Below are 24,701 nucleotides of genomic sequence, written 5' to 3' on the forward strand. Positions count from 1 at the left end.
AGTACAAATCTACAGATGCACCTTACATGTTTTTAAATTTATAAAAACCATACCACAAGACTTAAATAGTCAGAAGACTTATACCTTACATTTATACCATTCGTTCCAAGAAAAACAAGAAAAGAAAAAAACTCTTCTTTGTACCCCACCATATCCCTACTAAATTATCTCATTAAAATACTCTTGTGTAGGGCTGGGTTATTCTCACCCTAATTCTATGTCCTTCCTACTGAATTTGTACACACTATGGCTCATTTCTTTTATCTCCATTTCATTCCACACTATACATTCAGCTGTTCAACTATGTCAGCAAAGGTGTATAAATATTCAAATGAATGAGAAAATATTTCTACCACACAGAGAGGTGAGATCAATACTGTATATTACTATGTATTGATATATAACTTATTACAGGGTGGCCATAAAGTTCATGTGCAATTTATATATATATAACTCTAATGTATCATATAAACACAAAATGCATACAGACCTTTTCTGGCTCAGCTTTTGAAACTATTACTAGCTATCAACTTCAAGGAAATTACTAAAAACTTTGCCTTTTAAAAAATAAAATTAAAAAGAATGTTGATATTAGTCACTAAAGTTGTTTCTCTGACCTTAAAGTACCATGATGTATGTTTTAAGAGACTACAATAAAATCTTCAGATAAGAGTAGCATCTTACTACAGTTTTCATTGAAGGCAGGTTTTAGCTTATTATTAAAAAAGAATGTGAAGAAAATGTTTAAAACCATACGACAGAATGCATTTTTTTTTAATTTTCTTTTTTTTTTTGGCCAGGGTTGGGTTTGAACCTGCCACCTCCGGCATATGGGACCGGCACCCTACTCCTTGAGCCACAGGCGCCACCCAGACAGAATGCATTTTAAATGCCTTTATACAAATGAATCTCTTGAAATATTGTATCAATAATTTTACCTAACCACCAATTTAAGTAGCCTCTCATTGCTAATGCTATTTGAATATAGTTGAGTTAAGCCACACTCAATTAAACTACTTGGAATAACTTCCCGGAATTTAACTGGAGTTTCAAAAATGTGCTTATCTTAATCTGCTCATACTATCATTTAACATGCAAACCTTTCATCTTATTTCATAAGGCTTAAATAAAACTAGAATTCACTCTTAGGTTATATTACAAAAAACGTACTCTGAATTCACACCTATATTTGGTGCCACAAAATCTTTCATTTAAATATAGAAAAAAAAATTAAATAAGAAACGTGTCAGTGTCAAGCATGCTATGAATAAAAATCTCTACCATATTTCATAACTTTTTATAAATAATGGAATAAAAAAAGCTATTCAGGTAGAATTCTCTAGAAAAACAAAAGAACAAGAAAGTAACTGCTCGATGTTGTCTACTTATGAACTCTTGGCCAAGAACAGAGTAAAAGCTCTAGTTGTTATTATAGATTTGTCTGGGCCTCTAGGTAAATCCCTTACTTTAAAAACATAAGACCAATATAAATATATCCCACGATCTTTTTAGTGATAATTACACATGGAAGTTATGTCAATTGAAGGGTAGGAAAAAGCAGAGAGGTGAGACACTATGGTATGCCGACACATCATATATCACACAGCAAGAACCTGACAGGTGGTCACAACACATCTGATCAACTCAGATGCTTTCCTGGGAAAGAAAATACGGTAGAACCCTCATAGTTAATGATCTCCTTCCAGTGACCACCTCCTTCAGTTGATGTGATTTTCATACACCAGACATGCATCACATGTACATATCAGTACATAGGCCTAGTTCCTCTGTGTGCTGACCATTTGTCCCCTGGGTGGTCAACTTACCGAAATTCTACTGTACAGAAGAATTCTAATTGTATATTAATAATTTATATAATTTATTTAACTCTCAACTCATATTTTGTCTACTTAATTTTATTAATTAAAGACCAGATCATTTCTCTGATGAAAAAACCCAAGTGCCCATCAACCCACGAATGGATTAATAAATTGTGGTATATGTACACCATGGAATATTATGCAGCCTTAAAGAAAGATGGAGACTTTACCTCTTTCATGTTTACATGGATGGAGCTGGAACATATTCTTCTAAGTAAAGTATCTCAAGAATGGAAGAAAAAGTATCCAATGTACTCAGCCCTACTATGAAACTAATTTATGGCTTTCACATGAAAGCTATAACCCAGTTACAACCTAAGAATATGGGGAAGTGGGAGAGGGAGGGGAGGGAGGGGGGAGGCTGGGCGGTGGCGGGGGGGGGGGTGATTGGTGGGATTACACCTGCGGTGCATTTTACAAGGGTACGTGTGAAACTTAGTAAATATAGAATATAAATGTTAACACAATAACTAAGAAAATGCCAGGAAGGCTATGTTAACCAGTGTGATGAAAATGTGTCAAACGGTCTATAAAACCAGTGTATGGTGCCCCATGATCGCATTAATGTACACAGCTATGATTTAATAATAATAAAATAAAGACCAGATCAAAAGACTATATAATTTACGTAATAGCTTCTGATTTTAGCTCCAATTAATAATATCCTTTTAGTCCATATTCCACTTGGATGACAAACTCTAACACTTCCTATTATTTGTAGATCTATGAGGACTTCCTTAGGAGTTTAGATTAGCATATCTGCATTTTTCACTAAGATAGGCAACCATTCAATGCAATCAATATAGATTGCATTTTCTAACCTAAATAAAAATGACAAAATTTCAATGACAGTGCCAAAATCGTATCAAAGACAGGAACTTGCATATATTTCACAGACTCAGTGCTGCTTCATGGTAGTATGTGGACTCAAAATTAAATTCACTTCCACAACCATGCACACCACCCTAACGATCCTATCTCTCCAAGAGCCAAATGATCATGCAAAATTTACAGAGTACGTATTATGTATCAGACCACAAGGCAGACATTCACAAACCAATTTTATAAAGACTCAAGTGTGCCTTTCAGTCTCTTGCTGGCTTGCTCTCCTTCTCTCTATGAAACATGTTTTTGCCAAGAAGGGAGAGAACTGGCTTTACTAAACTCTCTTCTCCCCATTTTAAAGGGAGTCTACATATTTAAAATGTACCGATCATTAAATTTAGATCAGGATCACTTCCACCTCCCACCTCCCAAGTTTCTGATCTAGCTGCCTTCAGAATGGTAGAAAACAAAAACATATGAAGCATTTTCATCTTGTCTCTCATTGTATCATGAAGCTGGCAGTGTCTAAATAACTATCAGTATATCATAAAACATTTATGAGAAGAAAAATTGTAGAAATAATACGCTCAGGTAAGAAGTATTATAAAAATTTTCTTTTTAAAGACTAGTTTTATTGTGTGTATTTCAGGTTTACAACATGATGTTATGGAAACAAATAGATGGTAAAATGATTACTATAGTGAAGCAAATTATCATGTCTTTTTTGTGGTAAGAGCAGCTGAAATGTACTTATTTAACAAAAATCCCTAATATGATACAACTTTATTAACTACAGTTCTCATATTTTACATTAGGTATCTCGAAAAAAAACTTCTTAATGGGAATTCTTAAATAAAACAAAGATGCAAAATGAGAGTTGGAATAATCTCATTTTCTTTTTGTGAAAGGAATAGTCTCACAATTATGCAACTAACATTATTGTTTAAACAAGTTGTGTCAACTTCCAAATGGTTCATTAGATTTCTTACTATGGATTTGAGGGAGGGAGAAATGTTAATTTACCTAGGGCTTTGGAGTTAAACCTTCCTGCCAAAAGATTCTCCATGTATCAATCTGCATTTTCTTCTGTTGGTATAACTTGCTTGTTCCCACCATACTTTTAACATCTCATGGTTGGACAGGAGGTGGGGGTCTGAAATTTATTTACTATATATAAATAGATAAATTCTTTCCTATCACGTCACCCAAATGCCTGTCACTAACCCCTTACACCTCATCAAATTCACCCCCTGAAATTACCTCTTCATCCTCTTTCCTGTCACCGCCCTCATCCACCACATATGTTATTAGAGAATTGCAACAGTTATAATTATTGCAAATCAAAAAAAGTTTCTTTGTTGGTAATGTGGAGGACACCTGTGCAATTGTGAAAGGAGGATCCCATTCAGGAATGGTGATCTGCTCTAGTGGTAGGAACAGAACAACCAGGTGGGGTGATTGACATTCCAAGATCTTGGATGAACGAGTCCTTATAAAAGACTACTTCTATTCTAGTATCTTACTCTATGGGTAATATAACTTTTATTTGGATTTCAAGAGTCAAACCACAGAACTATACACAGTTTATGTATAATCTTTTCTATGTTTATATGAATGTATTTTAACAGCTTGCCTTGAATAGACCAGTACTATGGTTAATAGGTTTTTTTAATGGCATTTCACACAAAGCTTTATTGCTAGGTGACCTCAAATTATTCACCAAGTTATTTTTAAGTACTTCATGGCAGAGTTTTGTAGGCATAGCACAAGTCTTCCAGTCAAACTGTTACCAGACACAAAACACAGTTGCTAAGATGCGTAGGCAGCTGGTTAAAGTTCGTGTGCTCTTTAGGGAATTTTATGATTCAAGTTTAAGAGCTTTTAATTAAATGTAAGTGTATTCCAATCTATTCAGCAGAGATATATTAGGATCACATTTCTTTATTAAAAATTGATTTTATTTTATTGTGTAACAAAAAAGGTTTTTGTTTTCTTATTTTAAAAATACAATAGATAGCCATAATGAAGTGCTTGAGAAATACTTGTGGAATTTAAAGAGAGAAAGCTTGAAATTCTTTTAAGATGTTTACGTTTTCTGACAAATACCTATAAAGAAAGAAACCAATGTTTCCATTTCATTCACCTTTGATATTTTCTTGATTAAAATAAAAAGGCTAACTGGCACCCTAAGAAGCAAGGAAACCCAGCTAACGGGAATTTGGACCACTTTGACTTAGACATCCCAATATTTTCAAAATTTCAGATGCTAAAAATGGTGTCGACTTAGTATGTTAAAAAAATTGACCTTAGTAATCAAGATATAAACATGCTCCCCAAATTTTGTTAGGTGTTTTTACATCCTTAATTACTTCAATGATTGACTGTTATAAGATGTTTATGTCAATATTCAATCTTCTAGAGATCAGAGAAATTAAAGTAAAGATTAGAAGATCAATATTGAGTTCTGGGACCCACATCTCCCAATGAGCTCAGCTAGTCAAGGTTGATTGGGTGCACCACTCAAGCGTGTTAGCTTATGCTGACAGCCCTCTCATGCTGAACACGGGGCCCAGGGTGTCTCAATTCGTGAATTTTATACCCAGAAAGGGTTACATATATACACATATGTAATAAATATATATATATATCATACATATTATACACACATATATAATATGTGTATATATACACACATAGATAATAATACACATATATAATTAAACAATATAAGCATTTCTGATAACCTCACTTTTAAGAGGAAGACATTATTATTATTTTTTTTTTTTTTGCAGTTTTTGGCCAGGGCTGGGTTTGAACCCACCACCTCCATATGGGGCCGGCGCCCTACTCCTTTGAGCCACAGGCACCACCCAAGGAAGACATTATTATGAGGATGATAAATGGGAATCATTTCTTCCCAACTTCAGATAATTCTCAAATAATGCTGTTCATCAAGTGGACATAATTTATTTAGAGACCATCATTGGCTAACTGCACTTACGGAGGGATCACTGAGTATGGGCTCCTCTTGCTTATGGAAAAGGCCCAAGGGATTTCATAACTTCCACTTTTTAAAGAATAAGAGCTTTCCTGGTGGTCATAATCAAGTAATTTGGGGACCATTAGACATTTCTGAACAATGAGATATAAAAGCTATATGAAAGAGAAGTAAGCTAGTACGTTTCTGAATGATCTCTTAAAAGATGAAAAATAGAGCAAATCAACAAAAAAAATCATAAGGTAATATTTTTATTGTCTTTTCACTTTAGTTCTCTGACATGGTCAAGTTATTTGCTAGATAGGTAGACAGATAAAAGAAGATGAATAGATAGATAGATAATAGATACATAGATATTGCCAGCTGTCCTAACACCAGAAAAACACACTGTTCAGAATCAAGGATTTAAAAATAAGTAAAAGCTTTGACTAAATTAAAAACGAAGGCCTCTCGTAAATACGTATATTTAGTTTCTCTTTAGCCTCTAAAATTATAGCTACTAAGCTAAACTTTATCAAACACCATTCAATTTTTAATTATGTCACTCCTCTGCTCAAAAGTTAGTAGTCATTTCCTGTCACTCTGCACCTGAACTCTTCAACAGAATTAAGACAGGTCCAGAACCTGGTCCTACCCTTCCTTCCATTCTCTGTACGGAGCCCAGCAGTTCCCTGTTCCTATCCTTTTATCTTCTTCATTCCCACCTCAGAATTGTTCAAGAAGACTCCCCCGCCCAGTTCAGAACGCTTCATAAAACCTCCTTTGAACTTTACCCATCTAGAAGCCAACCGTCCTCAAATATAGCTTTTCTAAAGTTCCTTTGCCCAAACTGGCTATGGCTTTGATTTGTACATGCCAGAACTTAAGTCATATGGTTTCTTATTTACAAATTTCCTAGTTGTTCTTCATTTATCAAAAATCTCACCTCCCTACCTAAATTCAATTTTCCATAATTAAAGTAAAAAGATCCTTTAAACACATTAACTTCCCATACTCCAGCCACTTAGCGCCTCTTTGGGGAATTTAGTTAGAAGAACGTCAACACTGTTATTTATTTATTGACAAGAATGAAAAGGTTTGGCTGCCTGTAGCTCAGTGGCCACAGCACTGGCCACATACACCGAGGCTGGGTTCAAACTCAGTCCAGGCCTCCCAAACAACAATGACAACTGCAACAAAATAAATAGCCAGATGTTATCGCGGGCACCTGTAGTCCCAGCTACTTGGGAGGCTGAGGCAAGAGAATCACTTAACCCTAAGAGTTTGAGGTTGCTGTGAGCTGTGGTGTCAAAGCACTCTACTGAGGGCGACATAGTGGAACTTTGTCTCAAAAAAAAAAAAAAGAAAGAAAGAAAATAAAAGGTTTATATTATGCCAAATTGATACTCCTTTGAAAGATTTGTATTTCAGACTGAAGAATTTTGTTCTCTACCTTCAATTACAGCTCAAGGTTTGAACTACAATGAAGAATTGTACAAATAACTCAAACTCTAAAGACGTTTATGGTTATAAAAATCTAGATCATTTAAATAATCTGGAACAGTCTCAATATACTTTTCATCATTCATTTTCTTTCCAAATTCATATGGGCTTACAGTAAAGTTGTAATCACTGTTTCCCTCAAACGTAAATGTATATTCAACACACTGACTTTGCCAGTAAGTAGAGCCAAAAGAATGCTTACGCCATGGGCGCCTTTCCTTGTAATTTCTGTGACTGCAGGTAGACATTAACATAGGTACAACAAAGTGAGGTCTGCAGTTCTGAATAATTAACAATGTGCTCCCTATTCTTCACTATTACTTTTGATTCAATTACAATTATTTCTGAAACTATTACAAACATATATTTCAATGATACTTAATTCTATTTTCTTCCTTATTAACCAAAGCCATTTTGTTTTCCATTTGTGAACAAAACAAAAACCCAAACCCTCTGCCCCCCAAAACAAAACCATTCCCCCAAATCTAATCAAAGCACCATTTTTCTCAGGGAAGACTGTATCAGACATATTCTTTCTCCTCTACGTTGGTAGAGTAGAGCTTACATTGATAGAGGCTTAGAGCAAACCCCTCTCCAGAAGACTCTGCATTCAGCAGGCCGCCTAACTGTCAGAAAGCCTGTAGTTTATCAGCAGGGTTCAACACTCACGGTGCATCAAAATCACATGGGGGGCATTTAAAAAGACAGATGCCTAATTAGAAAATAAATAAATAAAGCCAAGGTAAGAAAAGTAACAAAACAAAAATACAATGCCTGTGCCTATCACCAGAAATTCAGATTCAAGTTGTCTCCTGGCAGATGAGGGGATAGAAAGTATTTTTGGAGACCCCCTGATGATTCTACTAGATAGCCCGGATTGAGAAGTAGTGCTGGCCATTTCCTGGTGTCCCTCAACCCATCACTCACAGTGACATCATGGGTGGGCAGCTCTAGCCCCTCTCTGATAAACCGAGGGGACAGAGTTTCTTCTGAGATTAGTTCTGAGACTTCGCATGCTAAAGATGTTTCTTAATGTACTTCATATATGCTTCTAAATTCTCTTTTAATGAAACAAGCAATTAGCCTGTACCGTGTTCTCTCATGTGTACTAATTATTTCAAGTTCCCTTCCCAACTAAGCTGCACGTTCCCAACTAAGACATAAGATTTCTTTCTTTCATAAATTGTATCGTGTATTATAATTATAAAAATTATAAATTGTATTATCTTCTTTTCTCCAGCTGTACTGTAGCTTAATTGAATGACTTTATTTCAACAAATCTTCAATACGTGTTCTGGGGGTGAAGGTGAGCAGATGAGCAGAACATGTTATATCTGCAGAGAGTAAGATGGGCTCCCCAATAACGCAGAGACAGGAAAGCTTTCAACACAGTAAAAAATGATGATTATACTATATTCCAGTATTCTCTCCAGAAATATACATTAGCATATTTACTTCCTTGTCTATTTCTCATTATGGAAAAACCCACACCTTCAGAAACCTACTATAAACAGCAGATGGCCAAGGTCACACAGCGAAAGAACAAGGTCACTGAAAGCCACTCCATGGGCTCACTGTACGCTGATTACACAAGTGTGCAAGCAAGTTACAGTGTCATGCAGGGACACCGGATACCAAATTTTCATAGACACAGATGCTGATATATAATTAAACTTTTCCTTTCACTCCAGACATAATTTCTTTCTAATGTAAAATTTCCTATTCAGACTTAAGTTATCTGTGGAGAAACGCTCTATACAATACCCCATCTTGCTAGCGGGTATCTGTTTAGAAGGTGCCCATGATTTATTTTCCTCTGAAGGAACAAATCATTCTTTTTGAGATAAATTATATCCTTTTCCTTTCATGTGTGTTTCCCACCTCATTCGTAATCAAAAAGTCTAAATACTGGCACTCTTTCTCTAAAGAACACCATTTTTTAATGCAATAAAATAAGTCCTCAGATGTCCACATGATGCCCTAGGATGAAAGTGTATTTTATATCCCTCACTTATGTCATTAAAAATCCAAAGTGCTTCAATACAAATGAAAAAATTATGACAGATTTTGCCAAAACCCTTCACTGCTCCTGGCCTGTCCCATTCACACTGACCAGGGCTCCGTTCTCGGAATTGCTCTATTAGTAAAGCCACTTATTAACTATTTTTGTATGTGAAAAACTGGCCTCACTGAAATGTAATGTTATAAATTTCCTACACTAACAAAAATAGGCAATGTCTTCTTAACAGCATACAATTTTCAGCTTTACCTCATTAAAATGGAACTCAGAGAGCATTTCTTTTTCCTTTTCTTTTGTCTCACCACACAAGTCTTTCCCGTTAGCTACACCACCCCTCCCCCTGCATAAAAAGTTCTAAACAGTGCCTGGACCTGTGAATACATTTTTTATTCATTGCACAAATGAATGATCTAAGAGCTATTAAGAAAGAAGAATGTAATCCCTGTGCAGAGAGCTGGGGGTTTCCTTGACAACAATAGAAAGACAGCAGGGAATGTCCGTGTATGCTATGAATATGCAGGAGGTTGAGCCCAATACCTGTGGAAATGTATGAAGAATGCATAAGATGATTTTTTGAGAGAAAATTAACTCAGCAGTTATCAAAATCACAAGCCCAATTTTCACAATTGAAAAAGACCAGAAAGCTAATAAACTCTACTCGCAGGTCCTATAGAATGGATACCATGTTTAAATTTTAAGTGAGGGCTGCAGCTGCTTCCAATTAGCAGATAAAATGGCATCACCCTGAAAACACAACCAACGTAGGATTGAAATTTTAACAGGTTCTTTGGGTGAAGCAGACACTAATTTACAATTATAAATTGGCTCCTTGCAGATTAAATCATCTCGAATTTGAAGATAACTCTTCAAATTTTCTTTTGTCAAAAGAAACTATATATTGTTCTACACATAGAACTTCGATGTTTGAAATGAAAAGAATCCTAAAGCTGAGGTGGAATTAATTTGCACTAAGTAGTTCCCATGTGCCAGGTACTGTGCTTGGCACTTGCCAGGTACTGTGCTTGGTACTTGCCAGTCATTCAAGTAGTATTAAATGTGTAAAGTGCCTGTCACAGTGACTGGCACAGGGTTAAGTACTCAAAGAGATCCCCTTCTCTTTAAGCAATTTGGTGAGTGGTAGTCTTACTATAGATTTCTATTATTATACAACTTAGGCCTATCGAAGTTAAATAATTCATTCAAGACCAAACACATTGTAAATACAGTCATCCCTCAGTAGCCATGGTGATTGGTTCCAGGATTCACCCCCAGGAATATCAAAGTTCACGATGCTCACGTTCCATGTAGAATGGCATAGTATTTACTTACATACAACCTGCGTATCCATATGCTTTAAATTATCTTAAATTACTTGTAAAACCAAGTACAACATGAATGCTATGTAAATAGTTGTTATGCTGTATTGGTTTTTGATTTGTATTATTTTTATTGCTGTATCATTATTTTTTTATTATGGTTTTTTTCTTAAATATTTTCACCTATATTTGACTGAATCTGGAATATGGCACCCGGGGATGCAGCGGGCCGATGGTCACTGTCTGACAGTGAACCCAGATCTCCTTCAGAAGCCTCTGCCCACTGCATCAACTATCTCTCCCCTCCTACGAAGCAAACTACTTTCCCATGTTCCTTCAAAAAATCCAGTTCTAGCATAGTTGGTACATTTAATTAGATTATATCCATTTTACTAACAAAGACAGAGAGATTAAGAAACGTGTGGGTCCACATTGCAGATAACCAGAGAGGCAACTCCAGATCGCCCAGCACCTTCCCTGTAAATTGTACTGATTCAATATGCATCTGATTTAAAATGTCTTAGCCTTTAAATCATCTTTTAAAGTGTGTTCCACCACTCTTTTAAAAGTTGTTTTATGCCATCTAACTTTATATGAGTGTAGTTCAGAGCCATGATGCTTCGTGGGAATTTATTTTGAAAACTTAAACACACTTAACTAAGCCACAGAACATTCTGTCTTTATCGAAATGTATGAATCACGGAAGCACAGAAAAGTGTAAGAACACTCCTCGCTAAGGAAGTTGGCAGCACAGCTCCCATGACCTGGTGTAGGTTTCTGGGTAGATCCTGACAAGGTGTTCGGACATGGCCTCTCTGCGCTCTCAGCCCTAATTTTTTTTTTGTTTGTTTGTTTGTTTGTTTGTTTGTTTCAGTTTCTGGCCCGAGCTGTGTTTGAACCCGCCACCTCTGGCATATGGGGCCAGTGCCCTACTCCTTTGAGCCACAGGCACCGCCCTCTCAGCCCTATTTTTAAAAACTGCTTACATGTGGGGCACTTTGGCCTCACTGGTAGGCCTAGGTTGGAAAGCACTTGGCTAGTAACTGGCTTCTTGGAATTTGTTTGCACTCTATCCCTCGGACAGGGACTGTCTTCAGTCTCTTCCTTCTCACGAAATAGTCTGCAAACTTTCTGACTGTATTGATTCCTTCCTTGGCTGACCTCAACTGTCACTCACAGTCTGTCCTATCGCATTACCTAGTGTGTCGTTACATGTTTTAGTACCACAATTACATGTAATTGTGTTACTATTGGCTTCTCGATGTGCATTTAAGAGACTTGGGAACAGGCTGTATAGTTTATGTTTCTTCTGTGCCTCTCATTAATATTTGTCAAAGGACCAGGGACATTATAGCTTTACTTGACCCTAATTCTTCATTGACTGCGACCTGCTAGAAGGGTGTGTGCCTGTCTCCCAGGGTAACTGCTAAGAATAGCTAAGTGGTGTTTGTCTTGGGATAATGCCCCTACTTCAGTGTTAGTTTTGATAATGACAAGTTGTAACTGCAAAGGCCATTTTCAGAAAGAACCCAGGCATTGGTCCATTTTAGGAAGAAGATAAAGTTCCTTTTGGCTATCTATGGAACATCTCTTATTATTAACCTTTGAAGAAAACCCTTGCAATTGCTTACATTTTTCCTCAAGGTTAGTGCTTTGATAACACTGTTCAAAGAACATGTTAAAAGCTGAGATTCTGTATGTACATGTGTATGTCTGTATGTGCATCAATGCACCACAGACACTACATTTTTCACTTACAACTTTTAAAAAAAGGTAACCTTTGATCTGTAGTACAAAGTTAAGCTCACTACAAATTTAGAATCATTAAGGTTATTTTCCCATAGAAAGGAGGGGATAACAATTCTTTTCTCTTTCCATTCATTTGACTAATAGGAACGCAATCATTTTCTGACCTTTAGGAAGCCTGTGAGGAATGGGGAAGCCACCCTAAATCCCTGCAGAAAAAAAACGAGCCACAGCTGGAGCTAATCCAAAGCAGCCAGGGGGCTGAGACACCAGCCCCATCCTTTTTCAGGGATGTGTTCTAAAATTTTGCAGGAAAGAGACGTCGTAGAACCCCAGAACACCGCGCTCCCAATTTTAGCAGAGTATTCTCCTGCCATGGCAGCTATCTGAATAACATTGCAGAGTCTCCCACATCAGCAGTCACCGCATTTAAATCATATTCTCTTAACAAACCAATAGAATGGCAATGAGAAACCAGTTTTCCAGAGTTTATGCTCTTTCAGGAATTGATGAACAGGCTGGTATATGAGCCGGTACGAAGTGAGCCTTTGTTCCTCAGAGTTCAGCAGAAGAGAGAACCATTTCACTGCAAAAATGCTCCCCAAAGGGGCAAGGCCATTAGACCATTAGACCCAAAGCCATTAGACCATTAGACCCAAGGCCACAAATGTTAGACTTGCTGGGGCTTCATTTGCCCATCTTCTTTTCCTAGCTATCTCACCAATTCGTTTTGAGGTTTAGATGTGATAACATATAGAAAAAGTGGTTCGACAGTAGCGAACTTGGAGCATGAGCTTGGTGATAATTTAGTTTTGCACATATTCATGATACTGGGAAATGCCCTATATATTATCTTGGTGACACATAGGCATCAATAAAATTGAAACGACATCGACTTAATTTGTTTTATTCAGCACCTTGAATAGAGCTATTCAAAGGTTAACGTTCATGAATGTGTATCATTATAGTAAGATAAAGGTATTGATAATCAGACTAATTTTAAAAGCATTTTTACTTTAAAAATTCATTCATTCATGAGTAAGTAACTATTTTTGCTTTATTTCGAACTATCCAGATGCTATTATTCTCCTCCTTGCTGGGCTCCGAGGTCCATGTTATGATAGAAACCAGCACAGGGATGAGGAGGATGTCCCAGGAGAGCGACGCTCCTGACCTCCCTCAGATATTAATCAACCAAGCTACTCTTTTGTCTGTTCAAGATATGGAGTCCTGCAACAAAATTTTGTCTGAAGAAGAAAACCTAATCCTTAATAAAAAATATCTGAAAGTAATTTTTCTACATAATCACAAAATTGTATAAAATTCTATAAAAATGTGTATTTTATATTTCACAAATATAAAATATGTGATTTTAAAAATTTGTACCCTGTGTAAAACATTATCTTTTACAAGAGACAGTGGTGTAATCAATGATATAAATATTAGCATTTGCCCAGATATCTCCTGCCCTCAGAGTGCATTTCTCTTACATACAAACAAAAGTGCAGAAGAGGAGAATTAGATGGAGGTTATTTTGGAATGATGTAACCTAAGATACGATGATTCTCAGTAAGAAAACTGAGGAAAATAAATTGTAAATTAGAGGCCAAAAATTATCTTTCTCAAAATACGATTAATTTTTAACAGCCCTACATGAATAATTTTATCCATATCTTACTGATATAATGTAAAAATTATTTGTATAATTTTGGTATAATATTGGCTTTATTCCTACCTTACTCTCAGATTTGCATGAATATAAATTGTAAAATCAGAAGAAAAAAAAAAAGGCTGGGAGTGGTGACTAACACCTGTAATCCTAGCACTTTGGGAGGCTGAGGCAAGAGAACCCCTTGAGCTCAGGAGATCGAGACCAGCCTGAGCAAGAATGAGACTGGTCTCTACTAAAAATAGAAAAACTAGCCAAATGTTGTGGTGGCCACCTGTAGTCCCAGCTACTCAGGAGGCTGAGGCAAGAGGATCAGCTGAGACCAGGAGTTGAGGTTGGTGTGAGTATAACACAGCACTGTAACAGGGTGACAGAGTAAGATTCTATACCGGAAAAAAAAGTCTAACAAGACAGCACCAAGCAGGCCTAACCTATAGTAAGGAGAATATATGAACTTGTTTATAGAAAACTAATAAGTTATCTACTTTAAGGTTAATGGCTATAAGTATTTGTAGACTAAGCATAGTATATAATATCTATACATTTCCAAATTTTTCTTTGATGGAAAAATACTGATATGCCTGTTTTTGAAAACATCTGCTGTTTTCCACCACTAACCTGCAACATTTCAGGTGATTTAAAGGAGTGCTCTTTAAAAAATATATGCAGAATTCAAAAACCTCTTCCTATGCTTTCAAATCCTATACCCTTCACACATGTTCACAAAGCAAACCTTTCAATAATTTTTCAAACTGCAGGTGCGCAAATTACTCCTGAAATAGACAGGAGTTGAGTTTTCAGTATCCCCTGAACCACTGTTAAACACACCCCATAGCATTTTTCAGCTCATAAAACTTTTATGAGCTGAAAAGTTCCTTCAGATTTTTTTAACTGCTAACTACAGTTACCCTCTAGCAACAGCACCCTAAGTTGCTATTAAGATCCATTTGAGCAAATATAACATAAGTGTGCCCTGAGAAGCATGTTTTGTTTTATAGTAGTAAAAAAAAAAAAAAAAAATCAAGATTTATATGACTTGCTGAGTGCAGCAAAAAATTATGAATGCTTTGGTTTAGGGTAGCATGGGTGGTATTTTTGCTGGATACATGGTATATGTAAAGGTCGATTCTGTTCTTGTGAATAAATTTATACAAGTTCACACATGCACCAAAGATTTTCCAGTCTGGAAAAATGTACCTCCATACATAAAGAGGTTGGCTGTCCCGGCACAAATGCACTTTTCCTTACTCAGGTACACACCTGCCTTCAAACTCATTAATTGAACATCTGCTTTTGGATTTTCCCTTGCCAGAGTTCAACATGTTAGAAAATTAAATTTCTCATAGAAAAAAAAATTAGTATAAGTAAGCATTTGGATCTGGGTAAACTTCATTGTCTTATGAAGACAATAAACAATGCTTTTTTGTCTCAAGGCGAATGACATATATAGAACACACAAAAATAGAGATGATAGGTCGGCAGGTAGGTGGGTAGTTACGCAGATAATTACTCCCTTGTTACATCTAACCCTCTGTACATGCGTGTGTATACAATTGCACACTGGAATTCTGCCTGATGGAGGCAACCAAGTATTCCACAGTTTTCTGACCTATTATACAAAACAAAATTAGTTTGAAGGTGGATTATGGTCCCATGTTTTAAAAGTAGAAGAAAGAAGAGAAAACACCTCTTCATGTCTCAGGTCTAGCTGAAGTAAGCCCACAACTCACATATAAATATAAACCTCCGTATGAATTGTTTCAGGGTTAGATTACTCAGACCCTCCATTTCAGATATAATGTAGTTCTTTCTCTGTGATGATTGCCAATTCTTCCAGAGAGATCAAGTTTCGCTTTTTCCATTTTGTAATTTGATCATCCTAAACTTAACTCACAGTTTCCCATTTAAAAGAGGTTTTAAATGCAGCACTAAATTTGCATTGTGTTTTATACTACTCAAGTCAACTCAGTATCTGTACTAACAACAGATCATAAATTGAAAAAAAAAAATTCCACATTGTCATTCTAGTACTTTTAAAAATTATCAAATTAGCTGTTGGTAGTAATTGACTTTTTAGGGTTTTCTTTCATTTTTTTCCCCCTCACAGTTAAATCTTCCTGTCTAACGGTAATCCTCAATTCCACTTGTTGGCAACTCATGTCATCTTTTCTACTCCAGTTCTGAAAGATGGAAAAGGAATGTAGAATTGAGGAATTATGTTAGGGTTTCCAATAACAGCATCATTAGCCAAAAAGAAAAAAAAATCATGCTCAAATCCTGGCCTCTGTGAACTGTACTGGGGAGTAGAGATTAACTTGACTACTCTGAGGGGGGACTCTCTCCTCTGCTCTTCACAGCCAAGCAAAAGCTTTCACACTGAGACAATCCTCCATAGCAGAAATGTATAGAAGTTATGAAGTGACCACTTCCAGCACTGGATAAAAACTAACTTGACAATAAAGCGACCTGTTTGTTTCCAGCACATGCCCTCCTGAGCACTCCAATGTGAGTAGCATCACTGTTCAGAAAAATGATCCCCTTATTCCAACAGTAAGAGAGAAAACCTGAGGATGGGACATTCTTCTAGTCTGGCTTCTCAGAGCCAGGTCAGGGAAAAATGAATATTTAAATGAATAATTTAAAGTTTTATATTACAACTAAAACAGCAACCTATTGAAATCAGTGAGCTTAACTTCCAACAAACAAACCTGTATTGATCTATTGAACTATACATGCTATGTATTATCAACTCAGTTTACTGAATTCAAAAAACGACATGATCTCACCTTTAGGGAGGAATAAAGTATGTTTGACAATGACAATTCCAAGTTTTAAGCAATGTAAAGAAACAGCTGTTAAGAATTCTGCCAGAGAGTTAAAATACTTGAGGGGAATAGACGCGTCGCAAATATTCCTATAGGCAAAACAATTAATCATAAAATAAACAATATTATAACCCAGATTGTTAGGAAACAAAGATAACACATATCCACCTTATGAATTGTTTGATACAACAAATTATAGCATTACTTGGAACTGAGCTAGATTGTATTTATGTTACAAATAGTGCCGCACTAAAATATCCAAAAACAACTTTAAAATATGTTGCATTTGTGTTAAAATAACATTTAAACTATAGACCTACCACCCACTCTAGAAGATGTATACTAAACCTTTAACATCCTGGAAGGAAAAAAAACAGAGCAAACCATTCGATGCCTTCGTGTTAACCCTGGGGATATTCAAAACAGTTTTAGCTGTCCACATGGTTAAGTACTCAGGTTAATCGTTAAAGACCAATGGAATGTTAACACAGTCTAGTGCTACACTTGAGTAGTAATGTATGGAAAGACACTGAAATTAAAACACTTTGTTCTGCATGTTCTGAAGTGATGTAACAGCGATGATTTGGTTATATTAAATGACAAAGCAGGGCTTCTTATGACTTTTAAAATAAAACCACTATCTAACATTCTTCCAAATTGTTTAACATTCTTCCAACTCTTGTACAAATATAGGAAACTAAAATATTTATTTTTTTCACACTCCAGTTATCTTCTAATGGTAGCATTTGGTATGTTGATATACTTTTTCCCCCAAGAGCAATGTTCAAGAAAAAACGATGACTGCTTTCTACGCTATGTCTAGAAAGCAAAGACTTACCTGTCTTGTTTTCTCTGACCCCAATAATATAAACATTTATGTCTGGGTGGAATTTGGTTCCTGCTGGGGGCTGTGGAGTGGAGAGGGCCTGAGGTCCCAAAGGCTCTTTGCTTTCCCCGGTAGGTGGTCTTGTTGGCTGGGTAGCAGAAGTACGTGAAGTTGTGAAATATTCTCTATCAATATCGGTTTCCGTTTCCTTAGCTACAATATCGTCCAGGGCAGTGGGAGGAACACGAGATGATGATTCTCCAATGATGACCATGTCCCTGGTTGTCTCTTCACTGGGTTCTCTAACGATGAGAGGTGGTTTCTCTGTAGATGCTGAAGAAGGCTTGAACCCCAAAGTTGTGTGAAGTTTATCTACTGAATCGAAGACAGCGGTGGTATCACTTGGACCTGTGGCTTTAATTGTTGAAAATTTAGGGAGTTCCGTGGCCTGGGGCTTTTCAAATAATCCTGAGCCTAAGTCAATATACTCTGGAGATGTTTTCTCTCCCTCCTCGGGAGTGGTTTCCTCCATAAGCTGGGTAGGACTCAAAGGTGTCATAAATTCTGTGAGACTACTGCTTTCTGTTTCATATCTTTCATCAACCCCTTTTGGTGTTAGTGTTACTACTTCATCTGTTTTTGCTTTGTGCTCAGTTACAGCACCAGCCGGATACGACACACTGTGCTCAATTTTTCCAACAGGGGTTGTTTCTAAAACTGGGACTTTCTCAGAAACTGTCATCAACTTATCTTCAGAGACTGTATATGCTGATCCATCACCTTCTTGTTCATCCGATGGTGTTGTTGCCTCCTTGGGCATGCCAGCCGTAGAACTGAGGGTGAGAACTGGTTTCTCTGCAGTCTGTTCTTTCCAAGGGAATATTTCCTGTGTAGGTTCTGTTGTTGTTATAACAGTGCGATGAGAAGTAGTTGCATCAAGGCGAGTTTGATCAATGACACGTATGTCTTGAGAGGGTTCACCTAGAACTTCACCTTCTGATGGAACAGAAGGCACTGACACTTCCCATCCTGTCTTGGGAATTACAGAAAGAGGAATGGTATGGGAAGATTCTGCATAAGTAGTAGGCTCCTGGGTGCTACTATAATTAACAAATGCCAATCCCTCCACCTCTGAAGTGTGTGCAAACTGGGGAATTATAGATACTGGCTTAGAGACATCCACATCTTGTCCTTCATCCAAAGCACTTCCTTCCACAGTTGCATAAACAACTTGGCCTTCTGTGGTTGAGACAGGTGGAACACTTTCTTCAGTTGCCAAATATCTCAAAGTTGACTTTTCTGCAATCCCAACTAATGTAGTTGGCTGAAATCTAATTGTGAATTTCCCATGATCTATTAAGTCTTCCCCAGTAATCTCTTCCAACTTCTTTTGAGTACTATCTGGAACAAGAGTAAATTCATCTCCTGCATCTTTAGTGAAGCTTAGTACTTCTTTATCCTCCCCACTTACCCCCATAGTGGGGAGAAAAGCAGGGGGCCATTTTGGAGAGCCTGGATGTTCTGTGGACTCTAAAGGTTTTGATGTTACGTTATCTTCACCCAGTGACCATTTTGATATAGTGACCACCTCATCATCTAAAGTACTGTGGGTCACATGCACTGCTGTAATACTGTCATCATACTTGGTAGTGTCTTGATACCTGTCTGTTTCTAACCCAAATGGAGTTGTCATTTCCACAGAAGGCTCTGTAACATGAATTTGCTCTAAGGACAATGTGGAAAGCGTCATTCCTGAGAAGTCTTCTTCTTTTTCTGTTTTTCCCATAAACGGATCTTTAGTGATCTTTTCTTGTCTTTCATCCTCTGTGTCAGTATCTGTTCTCATTTCTGGCATTAGAGTTTTTGTTTTTTCTCTTCCTAGTGTCATTTCTGTTTGTGGAGAGGGATAAATAACTGTGGATAATCCCTCTCCTAATATTTTATCACCAAAATAAGGAAATAATTCTACTTCTGTATGAAGCCGTGAAGGAAAAGGAGTACTAGACAGATATTGGCCAAAAATATCTTCAGTTATCCTACCATTGGTTTGTCTCTCTTCCCAGGTGTCCAGGGATGATCCATTGTCAGACATGGTTAAAGGTGAAACAGTGGTGGATGCTGAGACTGACTCTGAGTCCCCTAGTAGAGCCTCTGTTGTGTCTTCTGAAGTCTTTGACACTGTAATGACTTCAGGTATTTTGCTAAAGACCAAGGTGCTCTGACCAGATCCAACTGTAAGCATTCCATCATCATCATCATCATCTTTTCCCAAGGTGAATCCATAAGGACTTGTACTCACCAATTCAGAAATAGTGCTTACAGTTTTCTTTTCAACTTTGGATTCTAGGGTCATTCTTGTAGATACAAATGGTGTTTCAGTTACAGAAAATACCTTGGAAGGAGGATGCTTTGAGATTTCCATAGATGTTACCAAGGGACCCACTTCTATTTGTTCAATCTGGGTAAATGATTGTTGGGTTTGCATTTCCCCTGTGACACCATCCCATGACTCAGTAGCATGATGGGAGATTACTGCTGTACTTTGGAGCTCTTCTTCCTTAATTTCTGTCATTTCTGGCTTTCCAAATGGTCCTGAAGCAGAAGGTGAGTAGTCATCCATATCCCAAGGTTGGTTGGTACTCCCAGCAGGTGTGGGCAATTCAGTGACTAATCTGTCTGGGATAGCCTGAAGTTGGACTGTGGCTTTCTGTTCAAAATTTACTATATTTCCCACAGGGGGGAACTTTGTAGTAATAACAGGTAATTCGTTGACTAAAGGAATGATTGGTGTAGTTCTACTGTGTACCATTTGTGGTTCTTTGGACAACCTGTGTGATTCAGTTTCTGCGAGGATATTCAGTTCGATGGTTGTAGCCTCTGATACATTCTTTTTAGCTAGAAAAATAATTTCAAAGAGTTGATTAGACAAGTCACTAGTAAAAAATTGTATGTCCAGTGTACTTGTTAAGTGCAGCTGTGTATTCTGAGGTGACCCAAAAGTGTTTTCTGATGGAGAAGAGTCTAAAAGTTATACTTCAATTAACCCAAAGACAGATAATTGAACACTTAATCGTCACAGATTGATCAGTTGCTCTATCACAAAGGCTGTCACTGCTTTTACCCATAGGTATGAATGCCTGTTCTCGGCCAAGGAAAATGAATATCATGTAGTTTTAAGATGAGGAGAAGCCCCCCCACACACACCCAAACATAAATGCAGAGTTTGGATACAGTAGGTAGTTTATTTATCATAAACTACAGCAGCAACTTAAAGCCTAGTAGAGAAATGAGTACTATGGTGCTGGAGGTTTCTGCACCCTTCCTTCCTCTGGCTTTCTCCACACAATCCTTCCTTCTCAAGAGGCTGCCTAGTATCTCAGGGGAGAGGGCGTGTCTCAGATCGCAAAACAACAAAAAAGCCACATCAAATGTAACTGAGTTACATATAAAGCATTACATGGCCTATAATGTGGAGACTTGCATAAAAACAGGATATTAAAACTTTGTAATACCACGCTTCACTTGATTCCAGGTGTTGGGCATTTGTATCCATCTTCCTTTTAAGTGGAGATTTTTTTCTAATACACTACAAAATGTGTCTGGCAGAAGCCCGTTGGCATTTACTCTGGTTCTACATTTTTTTCTGTGTCCTGCACGGCTGTGTTCATACTTCCTCAGGGTCCTGGTTCCAGGCTGACTTTAGCATGAAACCCAAGTGTAGAACAGGAAGTCAAGTACCCACATGATGTATTTTCGGTCTATAATTACAAATCACTGGGAACCACCCTGGGCATCAGAAAGAATAGGCTCCAATAATATAAAGTAACCTGTCATCATAAAATGCTACATTATAATGCTCCAGATTCACAGAGAGTGGCCCTCACTGTTGAAAGCGATATAAATTGTGTAGAAATTTGACAGTGTTGGACACAAGATCCCCCCTCAACACAGGGAAATGCGGCAGCCTAGACTCTAAAAATTGTGTTTAAAAAACAATCAGTGTTTTTCAAAATAAAAAACTAATTCCCAGAGAACTCGGAACTGTTCTGAGGAAAATTGCAATTTTTTTTTTGCTGTAGCCCATGACTTCAGCTAATTGCCTGGGTAATGTCTGTCCCTCTGATAAGAACTATAATATCTGCAGCACATATAGGATCTTGTTTCTTACTTTTAATAATCCCAAACAGGAGCCCTTAAAAAAACAAAATTGGGTTCCTTTTAGCTCCATCTGCTCTGTCAGAACTTAATCATAAAATGATGTGATTTTGTTTCAAATCAGACCAGGGCTGCAATAGGTTCCTTATTTTTGGTCTGGCATGAGCTGTTATTAGCTGTGGTCATTCCCCAGATCATTTTAAAGCCCAGCTTCATTGATTTTATAATTTACATTATGATACATTCAAATATCCTTTAAAGTCTGTCACTATTTATCTTTTTATATTAAAACTAAACAAAAAAAAGTTTCTAAAAACATGTTAAATATCCTTTTCCTCACTTTTTTTTTTTAATTTTAAGAAAAGCTTTTTCTGGATTCACTTCCTGAAAGAAGCATTGGTCTATTTTGATTGACATGAACAACTTAAAGACCCAAAGTGGGATTGACCATTATGCTTTTAATTCAATTCTCTATCCTCTGAAATTCCATAACCATTACCTCATTTAACTGCCAAATTTCATGTTTGTCTTATAACTGCATTCTTTGGGTAAATAGTAAAAAATACGGACAGAGAAAGTTCCTATGGAAACATAATATAAACACTTAGCCAACTGCATATTAAAGAAAATTTAATCATATTATTATTAATAACCACAAAAAGGTTAATTTTACTTTTTCCCCTCTGAGTACTTCCATGGTTGATGAAATTAAGTTAAAAAGAGGTGCTATTGTATACAGGCCAAACAAAGGGCCTATGAACCAGATCTTTCTGTATTGCAATTCAAGCTCTTTGCTAGCAACTCTCTAAAGAGCTAGCAAAATATTTCTATAATGCTTTAAGAATAGACTCAGATTTTAAAACAAAATAAGTGGGTGGGGGGGGTTGTTTGTTTTTTTCTTTGCAGTTTTTTTTTTTTTTTTGGCCAAGGCTGGGTTTGAGTCCGCCACCTCCAGTATATGGGGCCAGCACCCTACTCCTGTAAGCCACAGGCGCCGCCCTCAAAATAACTGTTTTTCACTGTTAATTATTATAGTTTGCTGTTGCTTTCTCCTAGCTCTGTTGCACTGTAAAGTGATTGCAATATGTCTCAGAGAATCTGCCCTACACAGCCAGGATTTATGTGACTTTATTTTTAAAAACAAGGGTTTTCAATGCTTTTAGAGCCCTGTTTTTTTTTTTTTTTAACAAAAAAAAGTCTGCTTATAATTAAGTTAATTAATTCTACTACTTAAAATGGAAAACCTCAGACTTCCTTTTGTGTTTGTCTGGCTGTTCCCTCAATGTAACAGCTGATTTCGATCACAACTCAGCATATCTGATCATCTGTGCCATTTGTTTCAGCCATTCCAAAACAGCAAATATCTAAAAAAAAAAAAAACAAATATTTTAAAAGCACAAATATCTAAAAAAAAAAAAAAAAGACATGTAAGAATCGACGCTACTTTATTAATGATGACTATAATAAGGGTAAAAACACAACTCCGGCTTATTTTAAGTGCCCTTCTGTTATAGAAGGTGCATTCACACGGAGAAGTTATGATTTTGGAAAACTACCAGGGTTCCTTCAACTTCATTACTGAGGAAGCCAACAAAAATCAGCATGCATTTATTCCCACAAAGGTTCCCTTCCACCGTGTGCAGCTGTCTGCCCCACAGATGTTTTACATCTCTGTATTTATGGCATTTTTGTCCTATGGACTATCTTCTCTGTGTTTCTGTTGCAAGACATGAGGCAGATTTTCCTAATAAAATACAAAACTCCCATTTGCAGCATGATAGTCTTTGATAGTAATGATAGTAATGATAGTCATGATAGTAATTTCACTTACATTTCACACTGTCTACATTGTAGAGAAATAACTAATTTCAACGTGTCCCTTCTATATTACATTTATTATACATATATAAGTGTAAACATGGGAAGAAGTCACAATCAGACTGAATATTCGATAGGCTAAATCTAGGTCATGGTTGGGGAAAGCATAAAGATCAGAAAGGAACAATGGAATTAGAATTCAAACTACCTTTAAGAGTTTTCTGAGTGGCTGGGCACAGTAGCTCACACCTGTCGTCCTAGCACTCTGGAGGGGGAGGCGGGAGGATCCCTGGAGCTCAGGAGTTCTAGGCCAACCTGAGCAAGAGCAAGACTCCATCTCTACTAAACATAGAAAAACTATCCCTGTGTTGTGACAGACACCTGTAGTCCCAACTACTCGGGAGGCTGAGGCAAGAGGAATCCTTAAGCCCAACAGTTTGAGGTTGCTGTAAGCTATGATGCCAGGGCACAGTATCCAGGTGACAAAGTGAGATTCTTTCTCAAAATAAATAAATAGATAGATAGTTTTATGAGTGAGTGAATGCTAACAGATTCAAATTCAATAAATAGGAAACATTTTTAAAAAACCAATTATAAAAAACATCAGTTTTGACACCTATGGTAAGATTATAAACTGGGGCACAAAAAAAAGATAAAGGACTGACTATGATTTACAAAGGCAGGCCAATTTTTTAAATAAACCAATGTATCAGATAGCATAGAAAGTGGTGAGAACGCATTGGGCCTTCTCTAGACCACTTATTCCAAACATGATCAAACAGAGGGATGTGAAAAACCGTGAAGGCTCAAAACAAGATTACATCAACAATCAAGGTGAAGTTTAAGGACTGAAATTGCAGAACAAGACAATGTTTCAGTTAGAAGAGACTGAAGGGGATAACTTAAAGTTGTGTTTAACAATAGAAATGGTCATGATTTAGATTTTGTTCTCCAACTTAAAAAGGGAACAAGGGTTCAAACTCCAGTGCAATGGACTTAATTAGAAAAAAACATGAAAGTGATGGTCATAGAAAATTAGAATGGGTTTTCTGGGAAAAATGCTTTCTCAGCCTATTCCAGAGATCACTAGTATAACATTAAATGAGAGATTATCATGTGTCTTGAAGGGTTTTGATTCACT

General features: G+C 36.9%; 1 protein-coding gene across 3 annotated transcripts in view; it reads right to left on the reverse strand.

Moving 5' to 3' along the window:
• The window catches only part of VCAN (versican), a 117,666-nt gene that overhangs the window by 49,827 nt on the left and 43,138 nt on the right, over nucleotides 1-24,701 (reverse strand). For 2 of the 3 annotated variants that reach the window (XM_053587130.1, XM_053587110.1), the window contains exon 7: nucleotides 17,600-20,482. The exons of the other annotated variant lie outside the window; for it this stretch is intronic. In XM_053587130.1, coding sequence (XP_053443105.1) covers nucleotides 17,600-20,482 — 2,883 coding nt within the window. The remainder of the gene's footprint in view (nucleotides 1-17,599; nucleotides 20,483-24,701) is intronic. 3 annotated transcript variants of the gene reach the window in all.

Source organism: Nycticebus coucang, chromosome 1, assembly GCF_027406575.1.
Source record: "Nycticebus coucang isolate mNycCou1 chromosome 1, mNycCou1.pri, whole genome shotgun sequence".
Taxonomy (NCBI): Eukaryota; Metazoa; Chordata; class Mammalia; order Primates; family Lorisidae; genus Nycticebus; species Nycticebus coucang.